General features: G+C 43.4%; 1 protein-coding gene across 6 annotated transcripts in view; it reads right to left on the bottom strand.

Moving 5' to 3' along the window:
- The window catches only part of EYA3 (EYA transcriptional coactivator and phosphatase 3), a 56,719-nt gene that overhangs the window by 21,553 nt on the left and 15,851 nt on the right, over positions 1-19,315 (bottom strand). For 2 of the 6 annotated variants that reach the window (XM_008931382.3, XM_008931374.3), the window contains exons 2-6: positions 14,570-14,664; positions 10,566-10,609; positions 8,162-8,241; positions 5,572-5,638; positions 4,679-4,821 (exon numbers count right to left, since the gene is read on the bottom strand). In XM_008931382.3, coding sequence (XP_008929630.1) covers positions 4,679-4,821; positions 5,572-5,638; positions 8,162-8,241; positions 10,566-10,609; positions 14,570-14,602 — 367 coding nt within the window. In that variant the 5' untranslated portion in view covers positions 14,603-14,664. Of the gene's footprint in view, positions 1-4,678; positions 4,822-5,571; positions 5,639-8,161; positions 8,242-10,565; positions 10,610-12,019; positions 12,075-14,569; positions 14,665-19,315 lie in introns of those variants that run through there. The other 4 variants (XM_018084743.2, XM_018084745.2, XM_018084748.2 and 1 more) reach the window with 4 other exon arrangements.

A 19,315-nucleotide genomic window follows, 5' to 3' on the forward strand; every position in this document is an offset into this window, starting at 1 on the left:
TTGTGTAACAACCCTGGGCACAGCACAGCCAAGTGACTGTAGTTCTGTGTACAGGGCCCACACACAGCAGCGTGGTTCAGCTCAGGTGCCACATTAGGGTCAAGGCCACTGCACTGACAGGTACCAACAGTGTCTGACTGAGGCAGCTCAACTCAGGCCTTGCTTTTCAAGGCTCTTCAGGCTTTCCTTTGAGTGTTTCCCAATCTACAGCCAAAGACAGTTCTCCCTTGTCCTAGTCAGAAAGCAGAAATAGGTTGAGAGGTTCTGCTTAAAAACAAGCAGGAGTGTGCAAAGCAGAGGGACAAAGGATATTTGGAGCTAGACACAGAGTTCAGGGCCATCAGGAAGACCAGCCTCCCTTTTAAACCCCCCAAAACCAGTACCAGGGCAGCAGAAGCTACCTGCAGCCCTCCACCCGCTCTAGCAGGACAAGCCATGGACTATGAGCTCTAGGTCTACTCTACCGAGCTGGACAAGAGCAGCAGCTCCAAGAGGTAGGTTGCTGCCACTTTGTCATAAATAAATTCTGCAATGGCCCTTTGATTTATTTACATACCTGATCTCAACACACACCTATGTCACTCCCCTCTCTACAGCCAGTCCTTCGGTTTGACACTTAAGTTGCATCTTTGTTACCATTTCAAACCTCCAAAACCACAGTAATTAGCAAACAAAAGGGAAAGGTTGATTTAAGAAAGATTGTAGATACATTGCAGAAACTCCAGGACAAAACATGGGAAACAGATCCTCTAAGGAGAGTGGGAATAGCTGTGTTTGTTTAGTCTGGAAAGGGAGTGCCACCATCTCCAAGTGGGTGAGCAGTTTTTATAGGGGACAGTAACCAGCAGCTCCTTCCAGCACAAGAAAGAGGGACAAGGAGCAGACAGCAACACGATGTGATGGTCACAGGACACACAGAAGTGCCAAATAACCTGACGGTGAAACACAAACCCACTGGGAATGCTGGAGGATAATGCTCACACAAGGATGCTGCTGGCTGGATGCCAGTGCAGGAGCTGACTCGGCTCACATGTTACAGAATCTTTCAGCCCCTGCATTCCGTGACTGTCTCTCTGCCACAGACATGTCCTACTTTCCATACAGCAAGGCACACTCCTGGCCCGGGGGCATGTGTCCTTCCCCTCTCATTCTGCAGGACAGCATTTGTAAGCCAGCACTGCCTCAAGGATGACAGAAGAAGCTGGGAGAGGGGAACAAGACTCCTCCAATGTCCAACGGCAGCACCACACGTCACAGATGTCACAGGACACACCTACACACGTGGGAAGGCCCCACACAGCACACCCCATCACCTGTAGGGTTTTTTTGAGTTAATGTAAACCATCACATCCGTGATATTTCTAAGACCAACTTACAGATACATTTATGCAGCCTGGATGTCACTAATCTTATTTTAATACTTCTTTAATAAAATCTCTCCAGGCCACAAGTGCATCCCATGCAGAACAATGCACTAAAGCTTCAAGAGAGGTGACAAACTGGCAAGAGCACTGAATGTAGCTTCCTGACTTGAAGGGACTTCAAGACTATGTTTGTGTTTGTCAGCTTGCTTGAATTTCACACTGTTTTGTTCCAGTCAGATAATCCACTGCGCCTTCTTTTTGGCACAGAAACAAACACACAGTACACACCAACCTCTGAAACAGGCCTTCTGGTGCTGCTAAAACATCTGACCAAGTTGTTGGTTCTCACCTGCTCACTGGAGATATTGTGAGCAGAAACAATTTGCAGAATTCCCTCTGCAGCATGCACGGTCAGTCCTCTGCCCTCCACCTCTCTGACACACCATGCAAGGTCCATCTTCTCAGGATGACTCAGCATGTACCACTCCAGTATGGAGTATTTATACCACTCCAGTATGATTTCCATTACTGGAAATAATGACTTTTAACATCTTCCTAATACTTAACTTCACACTAAAAATTCAGGTGTTTAACAACAGGCCTTAAAATCCACACCAAGACATTTCAGTAACTGATCACATTTCAGATGTTTTACAGATGAAAGTTCCTTTGAAGTCAACAGAAAATGCAAATCTCTTGCCAGGTCTTCAGAAGAATTTCTAGTGTTACAGAGTATAACACCGAAGCAGATGAGTATCCCTGTATTCCAGAACCTTTGAATTCAAGAAAACAGTCTTCCCAAATATAGCCGCCACCACTGCCACCAACAAACGTCACACATACAACACACAAAAAAACCCCTTACACCCTCACTCCCTCTCTCCAATTTTAGAAGTCTAAAACACCTTTTTTTAACAACTTCACTGGAACACTCCACATATTTACAAATATTTGCCTTTAAAAAACTCAACACTTGACACAGTAAAGCACACGAGAACACAACAAACAGCTTCAGTGCACCATCCACAACAAACTATCAAGAAACACCAAATAAATGAAGCAAAGGAAACCACCAGCCACTGTTCAGATACAGCAAAAAACAGCACAACAAGGTACTGAAACCAAAGTGCAGGCACCCAGGGAAGAGGAGTATGTTCCAGCAACCATCACTAATTACAGTATTAGTAATTTATCTTATGTTTAACAAAACTGAGTCTGGATTTATTATCTTTTCTACAAAATCTTTCAAAGATATCATGACAAATCAATTGTTTTGTAATCTATAGAAAAGCTGTCAGCAGCTAATAAAAGCCAGAAATGTAGCTGGTATTATTCAAAGACATCTAATTCTTCAACTAAAGAAAAATTCATCAAAATACATCAAGATACTAAGATTTTAGCACTACAGATAAATCTGCAAGAGGCTCATTTCATTTGGTTGTGTAGCATGACCACAAGCCCCTGAGACAGACACTTAGAATCACAGAACTGTTAAAGTTAGAAAAGACCTTTAAGATCATGAAGTCCAGCCATTAACCCAACACCACCACCATGTTCACCACTAAACCACATCCTCGAGTGTCATATCCACATATTTTTTGAACACTTCCAGGAGTGGTGACTCCACCACTTCCATGGGCAGCCAGAGTGCTCCCCCAGTTCCCTCCACAGGAAGCTCTCATCAGAGCTGGGTGCTAAGGGACAAAACAGCCTTTACTACCTTCCATTTTTTGAGAGCTGGCAACATTATATAATATTTACATAAGAAACCAAGCAGGGCAACACTGCAAATAAAAAGAGAAGTTAAAATGTTCATTTTTAATAATCAGTTATAAAATTTGATACGTGGGGGGGAATTGTCATGTGGATTTTTTTCCCCAGTGCCTGACACTTTTAATACTCTGGCTGTTCATACAGACTAGGGAATGAGAAGCTGGAGAGCAGCCTGAGGAAAGGGACCTGGGAGTCCTGGTCGATGACAAATCGGCCCTGAGTCAGCAGTGCCCTGGCAGCCAGGAGGGCCAACCCTGTCCTGGGGGCATCAGGGAGGGGATTGTCCCGCTCTGCTCTGCCCTGGGGCAGCCTCACCTCAACATTGGGGTAGCTTTGAGCACCTCAGTATAAGAAGGAACTAAAGTTATTGGAGAGTGTCCAAAAGAGAGTCATGAGGATGGGGTAGGGTCTGGAAGGGAAGCCTTAGGAGCAGAGCAGGCTGAGGGCAGAGCTCAGAGGGGGCTGCAGCTCCTCCCCAAGGGCAGCTCCAATCTCTGCTCTGGGGGAGCAGGGACAGCACCCAGGGAACGGCTGGAGCTGTGTCAGGGCAGGCTCAGGGTGGATCTCAGGACAAGGTTCTTCCCCCAGAGGCTGGTTGGGCACTGCCCAGGCTCCCCAGGGCAGTGGGCACAGCCCCAAGGCTGCCAGAGCTCCAGGAGGGTTTGGACAACACTCTGAGGGCCAGGGTGGGATTGTCGGGGTGTCTGTGCAGGGCCAGGGGTTGGACTGGATGATCCTTGTGGGTCCCTTCCAGCTCAGGATATTCTATGATTCAAATGTACAGAGTATAAGGAAAGGCCAGGCAGCTCCTTTCACCAGCTAACCCACCCAGAAGTTACATATTTATCTGTCTGTGCCCGTCATCCTCAGCTCCCTTTATACACCATCGAGGAAGTCAGACATCATTTTCTAGAATAATTCAACACTCCAGAGGTGTGTTTCCCCCTCTATGCACAGGGTGGATAGTTCAAACCCCATCTTGGAGCTTTAGTGACAACAGAACTCTGACCCTTCAAGCATTTGCAAAGACTGGAATGGCTATCAGAGGGCTCAGTTACTAGAACAACTTAAGTAAATTATTTGCCTAGTAAACTTGGAGACATTTTAGCATGAAATCTCATTTGGTGAAAGGTGAAATAACAAAAATACCTTAATCTTAGCCAGCAAAAAAAAGGAAAGGAAAAACACCTTCAGCAGAAATGCTATAGTATGGGGTGCTGTGTCATTTCAGTGACAAGGAAACTGCACAAACACAGCTATACCACAGCTGGAGAAAATTATGATCCCAAACTAAGAACCATCTGGCAAACTTCATGGGGAGACATCCAAATTAACAACCAGGAAAACAATTTTGTAAGAAATCATATTTTATAAGATGAAGTCCTCTCAAGAGATCAGTGCCCACCCACAATTTAAGTTACATTTGTGCTCTCCTACAAACTCTTCTCTCCAACACCCTTGGTTAAGCCTAACACTGGCTCTTTAATGAGACATAACACAGTAATTGCAGGCACCAAGAAGCCTTTAAAGTCACTTCTTACCAAAAGGAGGTAGTCCATAGGTCTGTGTGGTCTGGGGGTAGATAGTGTAGGGCTGGGACTGCTGTAGTGCTTGGTACTGAGGCTGACCAGGGTAAGGGCTCATTGTCTCCGATACTGGTACAGAAAGGATATGTGCATATGGCCTTAGTGAAAAGAGAGAACAAAGGTCAGAAAGAACTATTTACCTCATGCATCTTTCAGCCTCCAAACCAGAAGACACATTAAAAAATGGCTTCAGAAAGAAGAAAGCAGTCAGACTGACATGTGCTCTGTACCATAAGCTACTTGTGCTTCCCAAGGCAGGCTCTTGAGTTAACAGATGCTGCCAGTTTCCTGCAGTGACACCAGAGAAACTCCCTCCTCTGGGATGCTCATTCCAGGACTGGGAGGGCAGGGTGAGTCGGGAAGGACAAACTCCCCATTCCAACAGGCATAAGCAGTTAGTCCCACTTACCATGTCTTACCTAGAGCTTCTGCAATATAGTAGTATGTGTAAGAACTAGTGGGACACACACAGAGACTACACAAAAGCAAGCAGGGGGGGTTAAGGCCTATCCTGCTCCAATGGGACGAACTAAGAAAATCCCTAAACACGGTGAATGATGAGAAAATCTTATATTTCCCTTACATTTATTTATGTTCAATTTGTTTATTTGTCAAATATTATGGGCATTAATCGCCAAGACTATTGTGAAGGAGCTCATTTATCCTTGTGATCATAAAACAACAGTCACTAAAGCCAAATAGTGACTTCTGCCAGCTTCAGTGTCCACAGCAATTAGTATCTGCTGCCAGCAGAATGAAAGTCGGATTTACAGCATTAGAGAAATGCATAAAGATTACTTCAGAAAGAAGTAAGAGTTACAGAATTCAGTAACAATTGCTTGACTTACTTTGCAGAATATATTTGTGAGGTATAATCATTTGATGACCTTGGGATATAATCAGTGCATGTCATAACTGAAAAAAAAATAGTTTGTATAATTACAGAGGTGCTTTCAAAACTCAACAAATAAAGACAAATGTCAGTACTCACGGTACATTTTAACCAAGACATAGGATTTACAAAGGGTTTAGTGCTCTGAATATCTGTTTCAAAGCAAATTCTCCAAACACACTGTTAAACCGGAACAAAAAATGTACTTCTTGCCAGCTCACAGCAGGTAGATCAGTCATTCACACTATTCCTCCCTGTGTAACAGTGCTCTTTCTCTTTATCAGTTGGTACCATCAAGTTTTGCCGTTGTCATGATAAAACTCTGATTTCAGTCCTGCCCAAAACCCTGCATATTTGCCAAAGGGGCTTCATCTGCACCAAGCATAACATTTCTGTGTCCCAGAGCAGAGATCAAATGCTTGTTTTGCCAAGGTCTCTTCTTCCCCTACATACTCTACCTCAGCATGGTTCCAGAAATCTGTCTTTCCTGTAAAAAGGAGTGGTTCAAGCTCCACAAACTTAGTCCCATACATCCAGTGAAGCACAGTTGCAGTGCACAAGGCCCAGAGATTCCTCTAAAGAAATCTGGCAGTTCCGCTTAACCAGATGTTTCCATTTTTCTGCTTGAATAAATCCAGTGAAACTGGAAAGACAGAGTGGCTCAGTCTGTAAATCCAAGGAGGAAATGTTTCAAATGTTCTCACTCAGCACAGCCTGTGGCTCTGGTACACCCTGTGTGGGACAGCTCTCAGTTACACATTTCCGGGTCGGGGTGGAGAAAGAGGCTTGAGCTGCTATGGTTTAACCCAAGAGCCATTAAAAACCCCCTGGATTCACATGAACTGACCCGATTAAATACTCAGCTATCCATCAGACTAGGAAAGCAAGGATGGGCAGGACCCCAGCACAGAATTTGGCTCCATGCAGCCCCTCTGGCACACGCCACCATCGTAGTGCATGATGCTGCTGGGAGCTCCAACTTTTTTTGACTATGTATCTGCATAGTACATGGGTTTATCATTTTTGATCTACAAGCACCATACCCAAACTCTTAGTAAACACAGCTGCACTGCTGTGGAACCAGTTGATTCCTCTCTGGAAGCAGACAAAGCACCCAGGGCTCCAGTCCTGCCCAGGAGGGGATCCAGGCTACAAGAGACCACACCTTCCCTCTTCCTCTGGAGTGACTTGATTAACAGCCTTCAAAAAGGCATATGGTCATGGATAACAGCATACTCTGCCTTGGGACTTGATCCAGATGCCAATGATGTGCTACAACAAGTTAGGCTTTCCATATCTGAACAGTCCTACGTTACTGTTTTTGTAGCACCACGTAGTTTAAAATGTCATCAGTTACACCCACTGAGCAAGACAGTCAGCACAGGCAACCCTAACTTTAACCCCAACCTTAATGTGCTTTCTGCCACCTCAACAACCCTCTCTCGGTGTAATCTGACGACCAGCATCTGAGAAGTACAAACCATCAGTCACATGCTCTGAACCTTCTGAATGGTCCATAAATCACCTTCCTCTGCTCCTCAGTGTTTGCCTTTACTCATGGTGCAAAACCCACACAGCACAAGGATAGAACAGGAAACACAAACTGGGAACTTTCGGACCTAAAGGCTTTCATTTAACACTTGTCAGATGTTCCCACATCTCTCCTGCAAAAATGTCTAGCTTTATGGGGCTTTTTTACAGAATGTCAATATGCATCTGAATAGTAATGTAGTAATGATATTTCTAGAATTATTATTTTTAAAAGAGCATATAAAGAACTAGGTAATGGTGTAAAAAAGCAAAAATTATATTGCATGCAATTTCTGGGATTTGTAAATGGCTTATCCAGTTAGGCAACATATTTTGTAGGCTAAAACTTCTGGTAACTCCTGCAACATGGCAGCACAGGGATTAAAATAGCAGAGATGAAATCAATTACAATGGAAAGTTATACATTCCGTACTTCCAGTCAGGATGAGCTGATTTACACTTAGAAATAAGTATCTGTAGTCAAAGGCCTTCCACACAGGAATCTGACTTTCCTAATAACCTCCAGCCCTCTTTTTCCAGAAGAAAGGATACATTCCACTTCTCACTTACTATGTAGTCTTTGTATTTCCTGCCCGTTTCCTTGCTGTTTATTTCCTAACGGCTTTCTGCAGACATTCAATACAGTTCATAGTCTATTGCTACAAAAGACCCAAGCAGCTGTGTAGAGATAATGATTTATAAAACATCTTTTACAATAGGCATTATAATTGATCAACTCAACCCTCAAGAAAAATCATGCCTAAGGCAGATAAGACACAGCAGTACCCAGCAGCAAGCTGGGGGACAGTGACACAAAAATATCTGTTAGAAACAGCTATTTGCTTACCATCAGGCATTAACACTTTGTAAACACTACAGCAAACATTCACTTTACAACTGATAGCGAGGGTAGGTTAAGGATTACAAGGAGAACACAAAGCTTGTGCTTGATGAAGCAAGGGACCAGTGGAAGAAAAGAGGAAAGACAGTGGGAGCAGAACTCCGGAGATACTCACTCTCACTGGACATGGGAAGGTTTGAACCAAGGCTTGAAGATTCAGGTTTCTGATCGCTGATCTCTGTGTTGCTCACATGACTGCCAGGACAAAGGCTCAGCATTAGCATTATGAACTGTTAAACTAACATCCTTGGGCATCTCAACCCCCAGATTCATAACACCCTTTTGGACCACGTCAAACTGACTCTTCACGGAACCTAGCCCTGTGCTCTTTGACATTTCACACAGAAATCCCAAGAGACAGATCTGCAGCTGGAATTAGACATTAAACTATACAGGGTTTGCATGGCCAGGTTTTGGTAGTGGGGGGAACTGCAGGGGTGGTTTCTGTGAGAAACTGCCAGAAGCTTCCCTAGTGTCCGACAGAGACAAAGCCAGCTGGCTCCAGGACAGACCTGCTGCAGAGAGCCCAACAGTGACAGTGGGAGCACCTGTGGGATAAGGTGTGTATTCCAGAAGGGGAAAAAACCTGCCAACTGCAGCTGAAGAGAGGTGTGAGGATATATGAGAGAAATAGCCCTGCAGAGCCTAAGATCCATGGGAAAGGAGGGGAAGAGGTGCTCCAGCTGCCAGAGCAGAGCTCCACCTGCAGCCCACGGGGAAGGAGCAGCCCAGGGGAGGATGGAGCTCCCAGAGCACTGCTGGCTGGTATCATACACCCCTCGGCTTCTCCAGCCCCCCAGCTGGCCGCAGCCAAGGAACTGCTGCCAAGAGTGGTATGTGTGGCCCTGCTGTCACAGGCTCCTGTGCCCACGGGCATTGCCTCACTGTGTTTGTCCCTGAAGACCAGTGTTGAAGCATCCTTGAACTGGGGGTCACTTCTGTACTTACATATTCACAGGTTACCGGATTATTTTGGATTTGTCCTGCAATGTTTCAGTTCCATGTCAATGTTGCTTTGTTCATGTATAAAGTAGAAAGTACAGGTAATTTCTGAATGAAACTGCTTTTTCCTTGATGATTGACTTCCTGGCTTTAGTTTTATTATTGGTACTTCTGCAACACAGCTTTTCATGAGGTTTTGAGGTATCTGTGTGTTGTTCTGACATTCTCAGACCGCAGTTCTCAAGATTAAGGAGACAAGGTAACTGCTTATTGCTGCTAAGAGGGAACTTTGCTTATAGCTCAGATGTGCATCAAGTACAGTGCTTTCTGCCTCCCTCCATGACCTGAGTCTACTCAACAAAAATAACTGCACAGGTTTTGTGTTGGATGAGCAAATTAAACTCTCAGGGAGAGCCTAAGGTTGTCTGAGATGACCTGCACAGGGAACACAGGGTCATATGAGTAATGAACCCAAATCTTAAAACACCTTCCTCCCACCACTCCCTGCTTCCTGGGCTCACTGAACTCCTGATTTTCTCTCCCTCCTCCACCCCTACCAGCGCAGGGGCATGGGAGAAACAGGTCCACTAAATTCTTTTAAACTAATCCGTTGGTCAAACTTACAATAATGTATAGTTTTATCAAAATAGAGCCAGAATATTTAAACAGAATATTTAATCAAGTTAGAAATGCAATTTTATCCTTCCCCCTCTTCTATTTTCAAATACTATACAAGGATGTTTACACTCAAATCTCGAGCTCCTGGCACCTACAGGGAAGCCATGATTGCAGTGACACATGGAAGAAGGGACAGCATCCACCCCAGTGTGTTCAGACCTGCCCTTGGGCCCTTTGTAGCCAACACAGGGGAAAAAACCCTCGTAGGATGTGATTCCTCCAACCTCAGATTGGCCAGAAAGGAAGCTTGTATGACAAGCTCAAATTTCTAACTTTTGGAATATACCACGTCCACTCCTGCAGAAATGGTGGTGTTTCCTCCTCACTCCTATTGGGATGGCAGAGACTCCAAAAAGAAATCTTTCTTCACTGTATTTACTGTACTCAGAGGTACAGAATAAATCCTAATATAGCTATTCTCATTATAAGTAATAATAATAATTCATTCCTAAATACAATAACCTGCAAAAAGCATCTACTGAGGCTAAAAGAACACAACAGCTTTAAACAGGAGAGGCTACCAATTCGAGAGGGTTTCATTTCTCAAAGCAGTTATGCACATAGTTTTATTGGGAATCATAGCACAGGTATCACTAAAATACAGTGAGACTCACCAAAATAAATGCATGCGATGTGCAGTACATGTCAGTCTCATCACATTCTGTGAAAATCATCAGATTTTCTTTATAGCCACCATTATAAAAGCTTAATATCAAAGGGACAGTTAATTATTGTTTTATTTGGAACTTAATCGCAAAATTATATTAAACACAAAAGTGACTATATTTGCCCAAGCTCTGTGAAAAATAGAACAGGCAAGCTTCTAAAATGGAAGCTTTATAATGATAAAAGAACATTAAGAACTCTTCCACACTAAAATCAAATTCAAAATCCCATACCTCAGGCTCTGTTCTCTGGATTCCTGCATCTTGGCTTTTTTCACCTGCAAAGAATAAAAACGTTTAGAGCCACGACCACCTAGAGCTGCCCTTGAGGGAAGCTGCACACCCAGCCCTCCATCAGCACACCTGAACTGAAGCTGCACACCCAGCCCTCCATCAGCACACCTGAACTGAAGCTGCACACCCAGCCCTCCATGAGCACACCCTGGGCTGAAGCTGCACACACAGCCCTCCATCAGCACATCCTGGGCTGAAGCTGCACACACAGCCCTCCATCAGCACACCCTGGACTGGAACTTCTCGGGATGAGAGGCCATTGTGCCTTGTTCCCCCATGATGGGAGACCTTCCCCCTCTGTCAAACCATGCCCTTGGTGTTATACAGAGAGTAGTATTTTAAATTGTTCTATGGCAGGAGATCAGAACTAGATGATGTTTAAGGTCCCTTTCAACCCAAACCACTCTATGATTCTATGATATGAGTTTTCCTTTAAGTCAATTGTTAAAGCCGTTTAAAAAATCAATAAATATCTGGACAAGTTTTCATCCTCTCTTCAGATGGTCTTGGTACACGTGGTAGTCAGTGTGAGTGTGCAAACGGCCATTTTGGATTTCAGTTTATCATGTCCCTGCCTCAGCTGGCCAGCCTTGGCTTGTCCCCATTTCAGTAGGTTTTGAAAAGAAATTGTCCCTAATGTCTTTATGCTCTGCAATAACATTTACAAAATCTTGACCCTTCAGTGAGATGCAAACCCAGTGCCTACCAATCACCAATCAATACAACTTATGCTACAAAGTGAAGTGAGAGGGAACAGTTTTAAACAGTCTTTCAAGGCCTTGGAAAGCATGTTCTCTGTTTTGTGCCACATCTCTTAACACATTTTTAATGCAGGAACAGCGTGATTTAGTAACCGGAACGTAAGGTTGATGTCTGGGGCCCAAGGAGGGAGTGCTGTCATGGTGTGCTTCACTGCCAGCTGGGCCCTGCAAGATCCCATTCCAACTCCAATCCCCACCTGTCCATCCTTCTCCTGCATGAGCCTTAAAAAAGGCTGTGGAAACCTCTTCAAATGCCTTCTTTCAACACACACTTCCCTCTGCAAACCTTTGGGAAAATGCTGAAGGTTTTTTGTTCCCTTTCAAGTGACAAGATCACAGTTTGAAGACTCTTCATAGAATCACAGGATGGTTTGGGCTGGAAGGGACCTTCAAGACCATCCAGCCAGGGGCAGGACACCTTCCACTGTCCCAGTTTGCTCCAAGCCCTGTCCAACCTGGCCTTGGACACTTCCAGGGATGGGGCAGCCACAGCTTCCCTGGGCAACCTGTGCCAGGGTCTCACCACCCTCTGAGTAAAGAATTTCTTCTTAATATCTAATCTAAGCCAAACTTTCAGTTTGAAGCCATTCCCCCTGGCCCTGTTCCTACATGCCCTTGCAAACAATTCCTTACCAGATATCTTGTAGGCCCCCTTCAAGTCCTGAAAGGATGTAAAAGTGAATTCACTCTTTTTAAAAATAAGGGAGAAAAGAAAGATAAAAACAAAAAAAACAAACAAAAAAAAATTAAAACAAGAAAATTATGGGGTCTACCTCAGGGATTCCTGTTTCAGTTTTAGCAACCACAGATATTCTCTCTAAGCTGTTCTGCTGCACTGCAACAAGTGACATGTCTCCTAAGGTACATCTTTGCTCCTACATCCATCTTTCTATTTTCCACCAGTTTGCAGCTTACATTGATTTTTATAAAAAAAAAAAAAAAGAAAAAAAGAAAAGAAAAAAAAAAGAAAGGAAAAAAAAGCACCAAGTGACATATTCTAGTTGATCCCAGCTCCCAAAACACAAATTTCTATCACTGAAAATCCAAATAATTCTTTGTGCTGGCAAGCTCTGTTCCTGCCTCAGCTCTCCCAGCGCTGGAGTTCAGCTGTATTTACTGAGCCATAATCAAAGTTTTCCTCCTGTTGTCAAGAGAACAGGTGCTCTACAGCTGACTCCAGCTCCGACTGACATTGCAAATAATGACCAGGCCCAAGCAGAGCTGGGGACACTCCTCACTCCCAGCTCACCCCCTCCTCACTCCCACTCCTCACTCTGTTTTCTAGCCTTGTGGCATGCACAGAAACTGTTTCCATTCTAATTCTGACTTGAAGAGGAAAGAAACACTCAAAAACCAGGGACCAAACATAAGCCTATGCAACATGCCAGGCAGCAGTACAGGGTTAAATGATCAAACACTGAGTTAGAAAAAACACATTTTGGGACCAATTATTACCATCAGTCCCCACCAACACAAGAAAAGGACCCGATTTGTTTAATTAATTTTTTTTTAAAGTAAAATACATTGAACTCGAAGTCTGATGACTTCTCTACAGGCTCCTTTATGGCTTCAGTTATGAACAGTTTAACATAAACATTATTTTCTGAAGTAACGTACTGATCTTATTCTTGCAATTAAGAAAAACAAAATCATTTTTGTGAAAGAAAACAAGTGTGCACAATATCAGTGCTGAGCTACTCAGCTGACAGGATTTTGCAAACCTGACTTCAGTTTCCTTTTTTTTTTTTTTTACATCAGAAAAATTCACTTGTTTCAGGAATGGCCTCATTATTTAAAAAAAAACAAAACAAAACAACAAAAAACACCTTCATTCCCTCCTGTGAGAACGTGCCACTATACCCAAAATACTACCTCACTTACTCTCTGTGATCAATCTAGTCTGATATTCTGTTGCAGAATGATTGCTGGCATCGGGTACTTAAAAGAAATTCCCGAGAAAATATTCTGTGCTGAAAATCACAGCACAATCTGCTTAGAGGATGTTTCCAAATATTGAAAATTAGCTGTACCCTATATCTCATGCCCTGAAGAATAAAGACAGCTTTCATCACATGAGGATGTAATTAAAGGTATTTCCTTTTTTTAATACCGACAATTCAGTCTTAAATCTTACCAATAGCTGGAGTTCAAACTATATGATTTTGCTGCTTGTTACACATTTTGTGCATATTACTCAGGCCCATCATCTGCAGGTTGTGGCGGGCAAGGTTCTGAGCAATTGTAAATTTACATTTCCACTTGACTTTCCTAAGTTCCTAAGTCATAAAATTGTACAAATGACATTATAATGTATTTTTAAACTAATTTAACTGAACAACATAAAATTCTCACATTAAAAAAGCATCAAAATCTTTCCAATGAGAACACCCCCAAAGTGTCCTCAGTACATTATTCTGGTTTTGTGTGCAGTTGACAAGGTCTGCAAAATTTCAATAAGCTTCACTCTCAAAGTTAACTTGGCAATTTCTCCCTGAGTTTCCTTCAGGTTTAACTGGGAAACAGAGCATTAATACAAACATTTCTACTTAATTCCTATGCTATTATATTTTAGATATACTAATTTAATTCATCTCATGCTGTATTGATAATTATTCTACCCAACACTTCTGTGCTGTGATAATACCAGTTATTGATAATGTAAACAGTACTGCAAATACTTCACAAATACGTAGCAATTTTAACCTTCCAACATGCTTCCCTACTCCAACGCACTGTTAAATTAAGCTTTAAAAAAATGCTTTCTACCGGTGGAAACAACAGATCACAGGATCTTTTCAAGATCTCAAGCACAACAAGAATTAAAAACTATATACCCTGTAATAACCAGCATGCTGATTCTGTCCCCAAAATAGCAAATTTTATTTTCTCTACAACAGGTTTGAAATAGTCTGGTTTTCTGAGCAAAACAAGTAATTATTTTGCACAGAAACATTATAGAGTTCAATCATACATAACTATTGCTTTATTACTATTGCCTGTGCAGCTATAGTAAATAAATGTACAGCACATTTTACTAACAGCAAAATGCTCTTTCTCCTCTGGATAAATATACTAAGAATAAGCCTTCTTTTCCAATATTGATTAAAATAACTGTATACTGAATTTGTGAGATCACCAATTTGTCTTATATTTTCATTTTCAGCCTTTTTTAAATGTACTTACTGGTTGTTCAGGTAAGTCTTGTGGCTCTTCCATGGGTATTACTATTTTAATGCTTAAATGATTCAAATCGTGTGTTCCTCAGCAGTCTTCAAGGCCTGTCAAGAAAAGGTGTTCATAGCTTTATGTACTTTTTGGGGGCTTATCATGTAGGCTATCAGAACATTAACTGTTATATACTCCTCCCACAAAACTCATGTTGCCATCTCCCAAATAAAAGACAAAATTCATATATGGAAAGATTTCATAAACAAGGGATTTAGCTTTAAGCTTCGAAGATACAGATTTTTCATGCACATGGCACATTTCTACATCATTTACTTGGGCCACACTGACTGCAGAAGCTAACATACCAATCAGACACGTGCACCATGATTTTACAGACACTGTAAATGATCGAGTCTGCTCTACTAGGTCAGTAAACAGCATGATTCAATCTAACCTGTTTTAATTTAGAACATTTATATAACAATCAAAAAAAAAATCAGGACAAGAGTGTACACCTAAATGCATTTACACATGGTGCTGTTCCTTGCCAAATTCACAAAACCAGTTCATTATTTCAATTGCACCTTTCAAAAAGAGAAGTTTGCTGACATTTTATAAAATAATTTTTATTTTGGAAACATTTAGCAGAGAGATCTTACACACTACACTGGAGAGCTGCTACTGCTCAGGAGTTTAAAATCATGAAAAGGAAATTTCGCAGATTATTTTTACAACCTGATTAATTTTTGCAATTTGTTGGGCAAAAGATAAAGGCCCATGTCCTCCTGGTTTCCCCCTCTGCCCACCTAATGTGCATGAGCTGTGTGGCACGTGTGTCTGTTTTTTCCCCTTCTCATTTTGACACCACTTTATTAAAACCAACCCCAACCTCTTCAGACCAGCCTCCCCTGAGCTGCACCAACAGCAAGAGGTGTCTCCTGTGCCACCCCAGCAGTGCCTGCTCTGCCACACACGTGGCACGTTCCTGTACACACAGCACATCCTCAGGGGAGAACAGAAATCAGAAGAAATGCTGCAAAACACGAGGTGGGTTGGAAGAAATTAAATCCAGTGCCTTTCGGTCATAGGTACCTATTCCTGCCTCCACAGCCCCAAAACTCCGACCGTAAATCTCAGGGGAAACGTGAAAGGCCGTTTACTCGCCGCTCCCTCCACTAGGACTTTCTGTTTTCCCATCCTGTCAGGAGCATCCAGGTACCTTCAAATCATGGAATTGTTCCCACATAAAGTGACTGAACTAGTTTACAGAAACAACTTTCCAGCGTCCTGAAAACCATAGCTCTGTTCCCCCCCGGCCCCTGCCAGACCTACTTAACCTGGCGGCACGTGCAGCTCGCCCGCGGCACAGTCCCACGTGCCAGCCACAGGGATGCTCTGCAGCCCGGAATAATTTCAGATTAACCACGGAAACACAAAGGGTTTCTCCCTTATTTGAGGACAGGTCTTAAGTGGCAGGGTGTATCATATATGCCAGGGTAAAATTTCATTGAGGGTTTGAGGATTTTGTAAGGCTGCCGCCCCTAATCAAAGCTACTTACTCTTATTGCCTGAACTGTAAGGCAACCAAATTCAAAATTAGTCTGTTCCATAACTCAGGTTCTTTGGAAATGACCCTATTCACAACACACAAGAAAGTCCACAATACAAAGGACTACTGATACCTTTACAGTTTTTTCTTCATCTGTTTCAATCAGCCTTATTTTAAATCTAAATCTTATTTCCTTTTTACTGTTTTGGTAGGAATAAAAGAGAATAAGAGGAAAGTCAGGACTGAAGAGAAATTGCAGCACTCACAGACTATAAATAGGAGCACAGAATGCAATGGCCAAGAGCAAGAAGAGTTGAAATTGAAACCAAGAGGTCCTGACCTGTCCCTCACTTTCATTATTTGACGCTGTTTTGTTGTGTAATTTCTTAGAAAAATCCCAGATGAAACTCTTCAGTATAGAAAAGTATTTCACATCCCACTGATCCATACAGCAGCAACTTCCCATTCCATGCTTTGCTTAAAAGCTGTGAGTAGTTCTTTAATTTTGACTTTGAGAAGGATTTAAATAATTACAAGACAAAAAGATTCCCGGAGTCCCACTGGAATATGTTACACTTGTGAACAAAACTCCCTTCTCAAACAAGTAGGAAGCACCTGGAAGCAGATGACTGAACCAAAGCAGATGAACAGCAAGTGCCTGCCTCAATGGCAAGTGAGAACTTGGCCTCTAGTGGCTTCACACCATCTCCCAGGGACACCTCGTACTCCAGGTGTGCCCGAGGCTGTCCTGATCCAGAGCGAGCAGCAGCGTGTGTGCCTCAGGGACAGGGAGGCACTGAGCCCCACACCTGAGAGTGAGGGGTGAGGGCAGCCCCCTCACACCACAGTACAAACTGCTGCTGAAGGGAGAGCTCCTGCCCCTCCCCACCTCCAGCAGCCCACTCCTGCCTGCCTCACACTCCCTCCTTCGTGGCCACCAAAGGCTTGTGTGGCTCAACAGCAGCCTGGATCTGGAATCTAACCCTCTGCTAAGGGAAAAGAAAGAAAAAGGAAAGAAAGGAAAACCAGAGGGACCCAAGCACAACCTTTTTACGAAGCTGGTTTCAGAGCAATCAGCTCTGGCCTTGCACAGCCCTGTGCCGGGGGAGCCAGCAGGATGGGCTCAGGCAGAGCACGAAAGCAGAGTAGCAGGACGTCCCTTTTCAGCTACAGCCATAGGAAATGAAACCCTAATTTTACCATCTACTTGATGTTTCACTTTGATGAAGCAGAGACATCAGTCATGGTGATACACGTATGGCTACGCAGCCTTTTCATCTGCGTCACCCACCCAGTCATGAGGTTCTCCTGCAGAGCAGCCACAGGGCTTCCTGTGGCCAGGCACAAGCATAGAAAGTCCGTGGACCCTGGGCACAGGCAGAACCTCTTCCTGACATCATCTCCGTGCATGGAGCCCCTCTGCGTGCCCCTGTCCTCCCGCACAGAGGCTGAGTGAAGCTGCTGACAGCTCCAGCGCCGAGGCCACGGGGAGGAGGATCCGGGGAGCAGCTGCTCCTGCCTCACTCATGTCCCCAACAGCCCCCTCCAACACAGCTAATCCCCCACTGCCCATCAGCCAGCCCCAGCCCTTGGGCAGGCATGTGCCCCAGGGCCCCGAGCCCCTACGGGTGCGTCCTCATCCAGCAGCAGAGGGTCTGCATTGCCCAGGGCTTGCGTTTCCCAGAAAACAAACCCAGCACCTTGCACCTGCTCAGCCTGAGTTGCCACAGAGGATCAGACTGAGATAGCAGCTCACCAGCAACAAAGATGATTTTTAAAAACTGAAAATAAACAACTCTGGTTTTTTGGGGGGTAGCATGTCAAATCTTGAAATTAGATTTTTAACTTGCATAAAGCTCAAAGTAACTGCACTTCAGGTAAGCTTATCACACAGTTTATCACAGAACATTTTTAAACCCTAAGTGACCAAAACAGCAGAGGTATCAAAGCAGATCTTTGATAAGTTCAGTTCTGCAGAGTCCAAACTGCTGCAGTCACACCCATGGGAGTGCCAGTGGCGGCCGCGGGTGCTGCTCCCCGAGGGGACTGTGCCTGCTCAGCTCCACGGAGAAGGAAGCAGTGATGGACAGCTCTGGGGGCAGCTGGGGTTTGGTCATGTTTCCCATCTACATATCCTTATTTCTGTGTGAAGAAGGTCTCAAAAGCAGACTCAGATGGTGAGAATGCTTCTGCAGGCCACTGGACTTGTGAATGAGAAAATGAGTACAAAATGGAACCAAGTGTGCAAGAAGCCATCAAATGAGCTGCAGCAATGAAAGAAACATTCAGAAAAATGAGTCCAGTGTTCTGCTTCTGGAAACCAGCAAAGTACCACACTTTTCCCCCTTATGGTCTGATTTTTGTTAATTACCTGAAGAAAACTATTCTGTAATATGTGAATTAAACACTATTTTTTATTTCATCTAGAATTGTTTTGAATAACCATCCTGTTTAATTCCAACTTGCATAGAACACCAACAATGCAAAACATCAAGGATCGGTGTTTTGTGTGACATTACATTTTGCTTGACCAATTTATGGAGCCACACCATCTAAACTTCAAACCAGAAGGCATCAGAGCAGAGGAATGGGCTGCAGAACTGCTCCCAGCAGCTGCCTGCCTTCTGCTATGCACATCTCGATGCTTAATTTACCTGGCAGGTGATGTACAGTTTCTTGCACTAAATCCTCTCTTAAAAATCCTAAAATAAAAAGTCCAGCTTGGTCAGGCTCTCTTAAGCTAGATACTCTGGATAGAATTTCTGAAAGCTGCCCACTATGAGCACCAGGCTAGACTGTTATTTACTTTCATTTTGTGCTTTTCAAGCCATCTGCCTTGGTTTTGAATATAAAATTTCGGTCGAGAAATAGTTCTCCCACACTGCAAATAATTAAAGTTGGGATACTGTGATAAAACCAACAAGCAGTAATTATACTGATTAGAAAAAAAGCTGATTGACTATGGTCTTATATTACTTTAAAACAGTCACTATTTCCCTACAAACAAAGCTTTGGTTGGGGTAATGAAATCATATCTATTAAACAGAAAGTTGAAATAAAACCATAGAATCATAGAACCATTTATGTTGGAAAAGACCTCCAAGATCATTGGGTTCAACCACCACCCAGCAATGCCAAGGCCACCACTAACCCATGTCTCCAAGTGCCACACCCACCTGTCTTTTAAATCCCTCTAGCAATGGGAACTCTGC

The sequence above is a fragment of the Manacus vitellinus genome, unplaced genomic scaffold (genome assembly GCF_001715985.3).
Source record: "Manacus vitellinus isolate BGI_N305 unplaced genomic scaffold, ASM171598v3 scaffold_75_pilon, whole genome shotgun sequence".
Taxonomy (NCBI): Eukaryota; Metazoa; Chordata; class Aves; order Passeriformes; family Pipridae; genus Manacus; species Manacus vitellinus.